General features: G+C 38.1%; 1 protein-coding gene across 2 annotated transcripts in view; it reads right to left on the minus strand.

Moving 5' to 3' along the window:
- Window positions 1-14477, minus strand: part of LOC128640217 (disintegrin and metalloproteinase domain-containing protein 9) — a 176032-nt gene that overhangs the window by 24656 nt on the left and 136899 nt on the right. For both annotated transcript variants that reach the window (XM_053692617.1, XM_053692618.1), the window contains exons 14-16: window positions 9446-9641; window positions 9050-9155; window positions 7644-7821 (exon numbers count right to left, since the gene is read on the minus strand). In XM_053692617.1, coding sequence (XP_053548592.1) covers window positions 7644-7821; window positions 9050-9155; window positions 9446-9641 — 480 coding nt within the window. The remainder of the gene's footprint in view (window positions 1-7643; window positions 7822-9049; window positions 9156-9445; window positions 9642-14477) is intronic.

Here is a 14477-nt window from a genome sequence, read left to right on the forward strand (position 1 = left end):
CCCACTCAAAATCCTCCCCTCTGCCTGTGATACAATTACCTTACACAATGGGTGATGCAATTACCTTACACAATGGTTGATGCAGTTACCTTACACAATGGTTGATGCAGTTACCTTACACAATTACCTTACAGTGCATAATTTTAACTATGTGTTAAACCCCTCTGGAAGTTAAACACATAGTGAACATTCATTTAATAATAAAATGTACCAAAGGTTTAGGACATTGTGTTATCACAATAGAATAGCTCTTTAATTGAATTATAGACAATTCAAACCAATCAAAATACTTTAAATTCAATGGTGTATTTAGACCAAGAAAAAAAAGTCAGTATAAAATAAGAAAACACACACATACAAACACACTCACACACACACACAAACATACAAATAAACACACACAAACATACAAACACACACACATGCAAACAAACACACACACACAAACATACACACACACATACAAACACACACACACACACACACACATATAAACAAACACACACATACAAACACAAACATACACACACACATACAAACACAAACATACAAACAAGGGGGGTGGGGTGCGCTCAAAAGAGAGCTGTGAGTTGGACTATCTGTGATGCGTTGAGTAAGGTGCCAATCTATAATTGGGATAGGTTAAAGCGGGGGCAATTCCAATAAATGTTCAATATTAGAATTGTTCTATCTTATAGTGACTACTCTTATAGAATAGGGTGTAAATGTGAAATATAATGGTTACACGCAAACTGTGATCGTGTTTATTGTAGTGTTTGAATGTTATTATTAAATATCAGTATTCAAAATCACATGTGTATTTATAATCACATGGGTGTTATTGTAATATTCCTAAGTGGCGTGTACTAAATTAATATAAAGTGTGATCCATAGAATAGGTGTGAGAAAAAATTATTCGTGGGATGATGGTGATCGTATCAATTATCATATGTCATATAATCTATGATATGATATATTCCTCCAATATAATGAAAAACAAATGCAAATTGAAAATGAAATAATATAAATTTTACTATAAAATGTGCATTGAAAAAAGGGGGTTTATCAAAGCAATTATACTATAATTATAGTTAGTTCCAATTCATACATAAACACGAAGTTGCACCAATTCATACATAGACACAAAATAGCAACAAATAGCAACAAATAGCGGTTGATAAAAACGATTGGAAAAAAAGGATTTCTATTAACCATATAGGTTTCAGTCTGTATTAAAAGTTCCTGGTCGGGACCAAACAGTGGTGGTTATTAGTGATGTCGCGAACTTAAAAATTTCGGTTCGCGAACGGCGGACTCGAACTTACGGTATTGTTCGTGAACCCGCGAACCGCCATTGACTTCAATAGGCAGGCGAACTTTAAAACCTACAAGGACTTTTTCTGGCCACAATAGTCATGGAAAAGTTGTTTCAAGGGGACTAACACCTGGACTGTCGCATGCTGGAGGGGGATCCCTGGCAAAACTCCCATGGAAAATTACATAGTTGATGCAGAGTCTGCTTTTAACCCATAAAGGGCCTAAATCACCTAACATCCCCAAATTGTTTGCAATAACGTGCTTTAAAACATCAGTTATGATGTTGTATCTATCAGGTAGTGTAAGGGTTACGGCCGCTTCACAGTGACAGAGCAAACTCCAAGTGTAACGCACCGCAAACAACCGCAAACAGTCCATTTGCACAACCACGAGATAGATAGATTTGATAGATAGATACATAGATTACATAGCTCGATCGATGCAATATACATATGATCGATACAAATTACATAGATCAATAGATGCAATATACATTTGATAGATACGAATGTTATCGATCCAAAGATGCAATATACATTTGATAGATAGGAATTACATCAACCAAAATATGTAATATACATTTTATTGATCCGAATTACATCGATCAATAGTTGCAATCTACATTTGATAGATACGTTTGATAGTTCGATCGATTTGATAGATAAATAAATAGATTTGAAATATATGTAATTTCCCTGACAGAGTATAACAATAAGACATGCGGTCTGTGACCCATGGTGTGTTAAGAAGTACTATTCTTAGCAGTTTACTATAACCTGTTACTCCCCCTATCGGGGGAGGTCTATATGGCCTTCATTTTTGGAACCGGGAGATGGAAGAAGATGATTGGTCTGTCCTCCTACTTCAAATTTGTCAAAAACACAAGTGGCTATCTCAAAACAGTCCGGACACAAGATAGATAGATAGATAGATAGGATAGATAGATATACATAGATTGATAGTTAGATAGAATCGATAGAATAGAAATAGATAGATTTGTTAGTTATATAATTACCCTGACAAAGTATAATAATTAAACATGCGGTCTTGGACCCATGGTAACTAGGTTGTGTTAAGTAGTACTATTCTTAGCACTTTCAGCCCTGTAACTCCTCCTATCGGTGTAGGTCTATATGGCGTGTATGATTACCCTGACAAAGTATAACAACAAGACACGCGGTCTGGGACCCATGGTAATTAGGTTGTGTTAAGTAAAACTTTTCTTAGCACTTTAATCCCTCTTACTCCCCATTTCGGTGGAGTTCTATATGGCCTGCATGATTACCCTGACAAAGTATAACAACAAAACATCTGGTCTGGGACCCATGGTAACTAGGTTGTGTTAAGTAGTACTATTCTTAGAACTGTAATCCCTGTTACTCCCCCTATCAAGGGAGGTCTATATGGCCTGCATGATTACCCTGACAAAGTAAAATAAGAAAACATGCGGTCATGGACCCATGGTAACTAGGTTGTGTTAAGTAGTACTATTCTTAGCACTTTAACCCCTGTTACTCCCCCTATCGGGGGAGGTCTATATGGCGTGCCTGATTATCCTGGCAAAATATAACAACAAGACATGCGGTCTGTGAACCACTGTTAACTAGGTTGTGTTGATTTTTACTATTCTTAGCACTTTAATCCCTGTTCCTCCCCCTATCGGGGGCGGTCTATATGGCCTGGCTGATTATCCTGGCAAAATCTAATAACAAGACATGTGGTCTGGGAACCACTGTTAATGTAAACTAGGTTGTGTTAAGTTGTACTAGTCTTTGCACTTTAACCCCTGTTACTTCCCCTATCAAGGGCGGTCTATATGGCCTGCATGATTACCCTGACAAAGTATAACAACAAAACATGCGGTCTGGGACCCATGGTGGTACTGGTATAACTAGGTTTTCTTAAGTATTACTATTCTTCGCAGTTTAATCCCTGTGATTGGTCTGTCCTCCTACTTCAAATTTGTCCAAAACACAAGTGGCTGTCTCCAAACAGTCTGGAAAGAAGATAGATAGATAGGATAGATAGATATACATATATTGATAGTTAGATAGAATCGATAGAAGAGAATTAGATCAATTTGTGAAAATATATAACTACCCTGACAAAGTATAATAATTAAACATGCGTTCTGGGACCCATGGTAACTCGGTTGTGTTAAGTAGTACTATTCTTAGCACTTTCATCCCTGTAACTCCTCCTTTTGGGTGGAGGTCTATATGGCCTGCATTATTACCCTGACAAAGTATAACAACAAGACACGCGGTCTGGGACCCATGGTAACTAGGTTGTGTTAAGTAGTACTATTCTTAGCACTTTCATCCCTTTAACTCCCCCTATTGGGGGAGGTCTATATGGCCTGCATGATTACCCTGACAAACTATAATAACAAAACATGCGGTCTGGGACCCATGGTGGTTCTGGTATAACTAGGTTTTCTTAAGTATTACTATTCTTCCCAGTTTAATCCCTGTGATTGGTCTGTCCTCCTACTTCAAATTTGTCCAAAACACAAGTTGCTGTCTCAAAACAGTCCAGACAGAAGATAGATAGATAGGATAGATAGATATACATAGATTGATAGTTAGATAGAATCGACAGAAGAGAAATAGATAGATTTGTTAGATATATAATTACCCTGACAAAGTATAATAATTAAACATGCGGTCTGAGACCCATGGTAATTAGGTTGTTTTAAGTAGTACTATTCTTAGCACTTTCAGCCCTGTAACTCCCCCTATCGTGGGAGGTCTATATGGCCTGCATGATTACCCTGACAAAGTATAACAACAAGACACGCGGTGTTGGACCCATGGTAACTAGCTTGTGTTAATTAGTACTTTTCTTAGCACTTTAATCCCTGTTACCCCCCCTATTGGGAGAGGTCTATATGGCCTGCCTGATTACCCTTACAAAATATAATAATAAGACATGCGGTCTGGGACCCATGGTAACTAGGTTGTGTTTTAAGTAGTACTATTCTTAGCACTTTAATCTCTGTAACTCCCCCTATCGGGGGAGGTCTATACGGCCTGCATGATTACCCATACAAAATATAATAATAAGACATCTGCTCTGGGTCTGGGACCCATGGTAAGGTTGTGTTAAGTAGTACTGTTCTTAGCATTTTAATACCTGTTACTCACCCTATCGGGGGAGGTCTATATGGCCTGCATGATTACCCTAACAAAATATAATAATAAGACATATGCTCTGGGACCCATGGTAAGTTTGTGTTAAGTAGTACTGTTCTTAGCATTTTAATACCTGTTACTCACCCTATCGGGGGAGGTCTATATGGCCTGCATGATTACCCATACAAAATATAATAATAAGACATCTGCTCTGGGTCTGGGACCCATGGTAAGGTTGTGTTAAGTAGTACTGTTCTTAGCATTTTAATACCTGTTACTCACCCTATCGGGGGAGGTCTATATGGCCTGCATGATTACCCTAACAAAATATAATAATAAGACATATGCTCTATACACTAGCAAAATGATTTTAATTTTTTTTTTTACTTTAAAATAATGTAAAGCAGATATGAGTCGTGGCTGGTAGGTAGGGCAGCAATTTAACACAGTATGCTGTGTAAGTGAGAAGAACACAGGCCTGATAGAAAATGAAGTTAGATTACACTAGCAAAATAATTTAAAAGTTTATATTTTAATATTAAAATAATGTTAAGCAGATATGAGTGGTGGCACTGGCTGGCTGCTACGTAGGGCAGCAATTAACAACAGTATGCTCTGTAAGTCAGATAGACAGTTAGACACAGGCCTGATAAAAAATAAAATTAGATTACACTAGCATAATGATTTAAAGATTTTTTTTTTTAATTTAAAGAAAAAGGTTAAGCACATATAAGTCGTGGCTGATAGCCTTGGAAGGGCAGCAATTAAAAACAGTAGGCTCTGTAAGTCAGATACACACAGGCCTGAGAGAAAATACAATTAGATTACACTAGCAAAATGATTTAAAGTTTTTTTTGGGGGGAATTTAAAAAAAGGTTAAACACATATGAGTCGTGGCTGATAGACTAGGGAGGGCAGCAATTAAACACAGTATGCTCTGTAAGTCAGCAAAACACACAGGCCTGATAGAAAATGATATTAGATTACACTAACAAAATAATTAAAAAACATTTTTTTTAAATTTAAAATAAGGTGAAGCAGATATGAGTGGTGGCTGGCACAGAGCAATTAACCAAAAGACTGAAAAAAACTGAAGTATATGCTGTGAGCCTGACAGACACAGGTCTGATAGAAAATGAAATTAGATTACACTAGCAAAATGATTTAAAACTTTTTTTTAAAATTTAAAATAATGTTATAAGCGGATATGACCACTGGTGGCTGGCACAGAGCAATGAACCAGAGTATATGCTGTGTGACACAGGCCTGATAGAAAATGAAAATAAATTACACTAGCAAAATAATTTCCAATTTTTGTTGGTTAAATTTAAACTAATGTTGTTAGGCAGATATCAGTGGTGGCACTAATCACAGCATATGCTGTGAGCCTCACATACAGGCTGAAAGCCAGGCAAATGCTAATAAAAATACTAAGAAAAAAAACAAAAAACAAACGGATGAAGTTATAGCCCTAAAAAGGGCTTTTTGGGGTGCTGTCCTTGCAGCAGAGATGAGGTGAGTCCTTCAGGACTGTAGTGGACACTAAATACACTAGTCTAGCTATCTATTTCCCTATAATGTCAGCAGCCGCAGCAGCAGCACTAAACCTCCTCTCACTAAGAAAGCAACGTTGTAATGACTCTAAAATGGCTGCTGGCAAGAAGGTGGGAGGGTCTGTGAGGGAGTGTCTGATGCTGATTGGCTCTAATGTGTCAGAAGGCTGTGACATACAGGGTCAAAGTTTCCTCAATGATGACACATAGGGGGCGGATCGAACATCGCATATGTTCGCCCGTAGCTGCGAACACAAACAAGCTAAGTTCGCAGTGAACCGTTCACAGGCGAACAGTTCGGGACATCACTAGTGGTTATGTGTTATGGATTGTTCTATAACGATTAGTTGTAAACAAAGTTATAAACGAAGTTGTGTCCACAACTATTTATAATTTTCCCAAAAAGATATGTGCTGCTGTTAAAAATACTCAATTAGACAGAGCGATTTAAAAATGCTCAATTTGACAGAGCGATTTCAACTTCACAGATATGGTTAATAGAAATACTTTTTTTCCAATTGTTTTTATCAACCGCTATTTGTTGCTATTTGTTGCTATTTTGTGTCTATGTATGAATTGGTGCAACTTCGTGTTTATGTATGAATTGCAACTTCGTGTTTATGTATGAATTGGAACTAACTATAATTATAGTATAATTGCTTTGATAAACCCCCTTTTTTAAATGCACATTTTATAGTAAAATTTATATTATTTCATTTTCGATTTGCATTTGTTTTTCATTATATTGGAGGAATATATCATATCATAGATTATATGACATATGAATATTGCTACGATCACCATTTTAATACTTAATATAAGAGAAACCATCATCTCACAAATCATTTTTTCTCACACCTATTCTATGGATCACACTTTATATTAATTTAGTACACGCCACTTAGGAATATTACAATAACACCCATGTGATTATAAATACACATGTGATTTTGAATACTGATATTTAATAATAACATTCAAACACTACAATAAACATGATCACAGTTTGCGTGTAACCATTATATTTCACATTTACACCCTATTCTATAAGAGTAGTCACTATAAGATAGAACAATTCTAATATTGAACATTTATTGGAATTGCCCCCGCTTTAACCTATCCCAATTATAGATTGGCACCTTACTCCGCGCATCACAGATAGTCCAACTCACAGCTCTCTTTTGAGCGCACCCCACCCCCCTTGTCCGTTCTCCACAATTTTCTGATCTTGGGAGTATATCAGATTCAGGGGAAGCACAGTTGAGTCTGGTATTAGTATCGCCTTACACATCTCTAGCACAAACTTACAAACACACACACACAAACATACAAATAAACACACACACACACACATGCAAACACACACATACAAACACACACACACAAACACACACACACACACACACATACATACAAACACGCACACACACATACATATAAACACACACATACAAACACACATACAAACACACACACAAATATACAAACACACACACATAGAATCGCACACACACACACACACACTGGGAGAAAATGAGATATCTAAATGAGAATTGAGATACCTTTTGCCAGCACCTCATTTTTGCATGCATAGTATACTGGATCAAGTGCTAAATAGATAATTGAGTTGACAACTCACCTTGCCTTCTCCACATGCAGTGCCTTGATGCACCAGCCCTGGGTCAGGAACATCAGTTCCCAGGGAAAAGTCGACACTGGTACACTTGTACTTTTCTTCCATATAGAAAGTGGTGACCTGGGCATTCAGAATGGGCTTGACATCTCCTGTACACTGTAGCTTCCCACACAGGCTGTCACTGCAGTCACAGGATATACATGTCCATGATAAACATCACTTAAAGTGACAGTAAACCTAAGCTCACAACACCACTGTAATGAAATCAATGCAGTAAATACATATGCATGATATAAATATGAGCTGATATAAAGGCTTTAAACTTCCCTTTTAGCCCTTCATATTTCTCATCTTCAAGGATCTGACTGTACATCTCACTATTGCTTTTTTTGCAAGCTTTATCAAGGTGGGCGGTACAATCAATTAGAAACTTTACCGTACACGCTATTGGATTCTAATAGATGTGCGCCACTGTAATTCTGCTATAGACACAAGGGACAACTGATCAATCATTTGCTGCTAGACCCTTGTATATAGAGCATAGGTGTGATAGTGTGCTTTTAGTATATTTAATAGTGTGTGCTGTACACGGCATAGATTACATTGCACTATTGTAAGTTTAGGTTTACTACTAAATGTAAAAACATGTAAACCAAGACCAAATACTATGGGTCAGATTACAAGTGGAGAGCTAACAGTTGTGTGCAAGTGATATCGGGTTATGGCAGCTGTTTGCGCCGTTAGAAAGAGCGTTCATATTACAAGTTGAAATATTAAAAAAAAAAAACAGAAATATAAAGATCACGCTGCCATATAGTATGATCATTTGTGTCTTTTTACCAGAGATCCCAATATAACTTATAGGTCCAGTGGACTAATAATAGTATTGAAAAACAGTAATCAAAAGAGTGACTTTCAATATTCTAATTTAAATGCTTACGACTAAATAAAGGATTTAAAGGCAGATGACAAAATCTCAACATAGCGGGGTCGATTTATCAACCCGTTAAGTTGCTAATTCCGCGCGAGCCTTCAGGTTCGCCGGAATCAGGAGTTAAGAAGCAGCGGTCATAAGACCGCTGCTCCTTAACTCATCCGCCACCTCTGAGACGGAGGACAGCAATCATCGATGATTGACACCCCTTGCGAATGTGCAGGGGGCGGCATTGCACAAGCATTTCACGAGAAATGTTTGTGCAATGATAAATGCTGACAGCGTATGCTGTGGGCATTTATCGATGTGCGGCGGACATGATCCTCTACAGCGGATCATGTCCACCCGCACAATGATAAATCGGCCCCAATAAATCTTTTTATTTAATCAACTTACGTATTATTAATAATGGTATATATTTTTGTAGAGTGAAATTTTTTTTCTCCCTCTGCCATTAAACAGTGCTTTTACTTACGCTTTAGAACACTTTTTGTAACTTGTCCCAGACATCCCACAGTTGCCATATCTATCCCCGTTCAGATTTGCTTTCTGGAAACATGAGTCATTGCCTTTTGAGGAACCTGCATAAAAAATAATGACGTTAGCCTCAAATGTTTTCCACTCACTTAGTGATCTAAAAATCTTTTAAGTCATATCTCTGGGTTCACTTCAAATATGCTTAATTGCTTACTTTAATCCCTGGGCCACCAAACAGGGCTAAAACAACTTGCTATTCAATGTAAAGCAACCTTATTTGGTAACCAGGGGGTTAAAAGCCATAGGATTTGTCTGATTTAATCGCATTCATCTTGAGTATATTCATATGGGACAAGCCACTGGTCTTTACTTTTAGGTCTTTAAGCACACTCACCTTCTCCAAATAGGGCTCGACACTGCCCATCAAAGGTCTGGCACACTCCGCTATAGCAGTAAAACTGTGAGTTGTTGCAGGGAAATCCATTCATTATATAGACATCTACTGGGCACAGGGCATAAGCTCCATTACAGTACTCTGGCAGGTCACATGGATCGTTCGTGGGCCGACAAAGAGTTCCTCCAACTTTGAACTAAACATTAATTAATAAAATATGTTTAGTATCAAGTGTGTACATGATACCCAAGACATTAAAAAATGCAAAAAACAAAACAAAAAACATTTAAAAGGCCCAAATATTTATTATTTTGATACAACACAATGGGTTACTGAAATGTCCTGCTACAAACCCAGCTAAGTAAAATAGAGAGGGATCCATCACAAGAGTCATTGCTCAATGACCTTCACCACAGTTGTTAAGAGTCCCATTTTCTAGTGACAGTCCCGTTTTTTTTTTTATTCCTTTGCCTATTAAGCCGGTCCCTTGTTCAGTTTAGTCGGAATTTAGTTTATTAAAGGGACATTAAAACCATATGCTAAATCAATTGAAAGTGATGCAGCATAACTGTAAATAGCACATGAACATCTCTATGTAAAAAAGGCAAGAGTATGTGCTCTGTGGACAGTTATTCTTTAGCTACTGTGAGCTGCATGTTGGAAAACAAAAACAACCAATCAGCTTCATTAGTGCTGAGTTCACACCAAACTCTTGGGAGATTTCATATTAACCTCTTAAGCCAATTGGACATAGATACTATGGGGCCAAATTATTAAGCACTGTATGGTGCCTAATACATCTGTTTGCACGCGAGCCTTCAGACTCGCTGGAAACAACAGTTAAGAAGCAGCAGTCTTAAGACAATCAAATATGAATCTGCAGGGGTGGCATTGCACAAGCAGTTCACCAGAACTACAATAAACCTATTAACCCCTAATCCGCCGCCCACCGCCATCGCCAACACTACAATAAACCTATTAACTTCTAATCCGCCGACCACCCGCATCGCTAACACCTAAAACTATTAACCCCTAATCCTCCGCCCCCGCATCGCAAATACTTAACTAAACATATTAACCCCAAAACCGCCAAACACCCACATTGCAAATACTCAACTAAACCTTTTGTCCCCAAACCGCCAAACACCCACATCGCGACTACCTAAATTAAACTATTAAAACCTAAACCTAACACCCGCTAACTTTAAATTAAAGTTACAAAATAACTACCTTAAAATAAATAAAAACTTATTTGTGAAATAAAAAAAACATAAGCTTTAAACTACAAATAAAGCTAACATTACTATTTAAAAAAAAAAAAAAAATATATACCAAAAATAAAAAACCTAAATTATAAAATTAAAAAATCCTAAAACTACTAAAAAAAACAAAAAACAACATTACAAAAAATAACAGTCTAAAATTAAACAAAATAACAAAACCTAAGATTACACAAAATAACAAACTTTAAAATTATGAAAAATAACAAAATCTAAGATTACAGAAAATAATAAACGAAATTATTCAAAATAAAAAAATAAACCTAATCTAATACCCCTATAAAAACAAAAAAGCCACCCCAAAATAAAAACACATTTTACCCCAAGGGCATTTTTTAGGGCATTGCCCAGCAGCTCTTTTACTTTAAAAAACACAAACTACTCCCTAACAGTACAACTCACCACCCACCCAACCCCCCAAAATAGAAAAGACATAACTATAAAAAAACTAAGCCATCCATTGCCCCTAATCAGCTCTTTATTGCCCATTAAAAAAAAAAAAGCCCTAATCTAAAAAAAAAAAACACTCCAAAAACAAAAAACTAACACTAACCCCCAAAATAGGTCATCACCATTCATGAAGTTCGGCGGTGAAGGTCTTCTTCCAGGTGGCTCCATCTTCATCCAGCGCAGGCTCATCTTCATTCTTCATCCCAGTGGCGCAGAGCGAAGACGGCGCGGAGTGGAGCAGGATTGGCGGCCGCGCAGACATCCAGCGTGGAGGATCCTCTTCATGCGATCGTCCACCGCACACCGTCTATCTATCTATCTATCTATCTATCTATCTATCTATCTATTGGGTTCTTGTAAAGTGCGGCTATTCACCCGTAAGGGTCTCAAGGAGCTGAGGGTTGCAGGTCCTTTCTGAACTTAGGGCGGTAGCTTGTCTGAGGTGCAGCGGGAGGGTGTTCCAAGTCTTGGCTGCCAGGTGAGAGAAGGATCTGCCTCCCGCTGTGGTTTTCCTGATGCGGGGGATGACTGCGAGGGCTTGGTCGGCCGATCAAAGTTGTCTGGCAGGGGCGTAGAAGGTAACGTGTTGGTTCAAGTATTCGGGACCGATGTTGTGGAGGGCCTTGAATGCGTGGGTGAGAAGCTTGAAGGTTATTCTTTTGTTGATGGGGAGCCAGTGCAGGTCCCGCAGGTGTTTGGTGATGTGGCTTTGACAAGGGATGCCAAGGATTAGTCTGGCTGAGGCGTTCTGGATGCGCTGTAGTCTCTTTTGGAGCTTGATGGTGGTGCCGGCGTAGAGTGCATTACCATAGTCCAGTCGGCTGCTGACGAGGGCGTGAGTGACAGTCTTCCTGGTCTCGGTTGGGATCCATTTGAAGATCTTTCGCAGCAGGGGAAGTGTGTGGAAGCATGCAGAAGAGACAGCGTTGATTTGCCGGTCCATGGAGAGCGATGAGTCCAGGATGACACCTAGATTTCGTGGATGTTCGGTGGGGGTTGGAGGGTGTCCGAGGGCTGTGGGCCACCATGAGTTATTCCAAGCGGATGTGGTGGGACCAAGGAGGAGGACTTCGGTCTTGTCTGCGTTCAGCTTTAGGCAGTTGCAGCTCATCTAGGTGGCGACTGCTGTCAGTCCTGAAGATTGAATGCAAGGTACCCATTTTATATTGGGGTACCTTGCATTCCTATTGGCTGAAATATTAAAATTAGCCAATTTGTTAGGGGTTCATTTGTAGTTTTTTATGTAAAAGAGCTGATTTCTTCAGGGCAATGCCCTAAAAAAGGTCCTTTTAAGGGCTATTGGTAGTTTATTGTTAGATTATGGGATGTTTTTATTTTGGGGTGGCTTTTTTGTTTTTAAAGGGGTATTAGATTAGGTTTCATTTTTTTATTTTGGATAATATTGTTTAATTATTTTTTGTAATCTTAGATTTTTTTTTGTAATTTTAGACTTTGTTTTTTGTAATGTTAGGTTTGTAATGTTTTTTTCGTAGTGTTAGGATTTTTTAATTTAGTCATTTAGATTTTTGATTTTTGGCATATATATTTTTTCTTTAAATAGTACTGTCAGGTTTATTCATAGTTTAAGCTTAGGTTTTATTTATTTCACAGGTAAGTTTTTATTTATTTTAATGTAGTTATATTGTAACTTTAATTTATAGTTAGGGGTGTTAGGTTTAGGGGTTAATAGTTTAAGTTAGTTTGTTGCGATGTGGGGAACCGGCGGTTTAGTGGTTAATAGATTTATTTTAGTAATAGCGATGTGGGGGGTTGGCGGTTTATTGGTTAATAGGTTTATTTTAGTAATAGCGATGTGGGGGGTTGGCGGTTTAGGGGTTAATAGGTTTATTTAGTGTTGGCGATGTGGGTGGGCGGCAGATGAGTGGTTGATAGGTTTATTATAGTATTTGCGATGCGGGGGGATGGTGGTTTAGGGGTTAATAGGTAGTTTATGGGTGTTAGTGTACTTTGTAACATTTTTGTTCTGAGTTTTGTGAAACATTTTTGTTTCGCAAAATCCATAACTACTGGTCTTTGATTGCGGAATTAATCATTACGGTATAAGCTGTAATGCTAGCGGAATAGCCTGACTGCACAACCTGTAATACAGGTGAGCTGATCATTCCACACTCCAAAGCCATTTTTTGAGTGCGGAATGGATTGTTGCAGTATAGGCTAAAACGGTAGCGGTATAGCCGTACCGCCGCGACTTGTAATGCGGGTGAGTTGAATAATACGCTCGCAAAGGCCAATTTTTCAGCAGTATAGCTGTATTGCACAACTTGTAATCTAGGTGATAAGTAGCATTTTTAGTTGAATTGCAATACCAGAGGATTTGCTTATTTTTTGGGGGGTTTAGTCTCATAGGGCTGCATAAAAGTTATATGCTGTAGTAACTCACCTTTCTAATATGGATAGGAAAACTGATTTTAGAATTACCTAGTTGCATGCATTTGGGGAAGAGTGGCTGCATAGGTTCTATATATTTACCTTTATCCTTTCAAGTATGGAAACATCCTGCCTACCTATAATGATATTACGCAAAACATTAGTCAATGCATGGGTAGTTTAATTTCTTATTTAACTTTCATTTCTGTAGCTCAAATATTAGGTTAAAAGCTTTCACATTTAGCATATGGTATTTCTTATATTGGCCACTTAGGCTTGGGATTCATCCTTCTTTAACCCTTTGAGTGCCAACGACGGCAGAGTTTCCAACTCTGGTGCTAACGATGGCTCAGAGCCGTCGCTAGCACTCTCCCACCTTGAGGGAGATCTGGGGGCTCCCACCTGCTCCTACCCTGGCGATCGAGCCTGTATAGTGACAGGCATCGCAGGGGCTTCACGTTTTGCGTGATGATGTCACTGCGCAACTTTATTAACAAAATGACAATGTTAATTTTAGGAAAAGGTGGCATGCAGCTTGGAAGCCTGTATCTCAGGCATCTAAGCAGCTACAGACCCCAAAGACCCACAGTTGGAAAGGTAATAAGGTAATCGCCTAACCTTTCCAACAGTGTAAGTCTTGGTGGGGGGGACATTTAAAAAAAAAAAAAAAGTATTTTCAAAAATACAAAATAAAAAAAAAACCTTAAAACAGCTTAGCACCCAAGTGGGAAAGTGCTTAGCACTCAACACTCAAGTCAAAGTTAAAGTTTCATGATTCAGATAAAGCAGCAATTTTAAACAACTTTTTAATTTACTTCCATTAACAAAATGTGCACAGTCTTTTTTTTTTTATTTACACTTTTTGAGTCACCAGCTCCTACTGAGCATGTGCAAGAATTCACAGAATATACGTA

Source organism: Bombina bombina, chromosome 9, assembly GCF_027579735.1.
Source record: "Bombina bombina isolate aBomBom1 chromosome 9, aBomBom1.pri, whole genome shotgun sequence".
Classification (NCBI taxonomy): domain Eukaryota; kingdom Metazoa; phylum Chordata; class Amphibia; order Anura; family Bombinatoridae; genus Bombina; species Bombina bombina.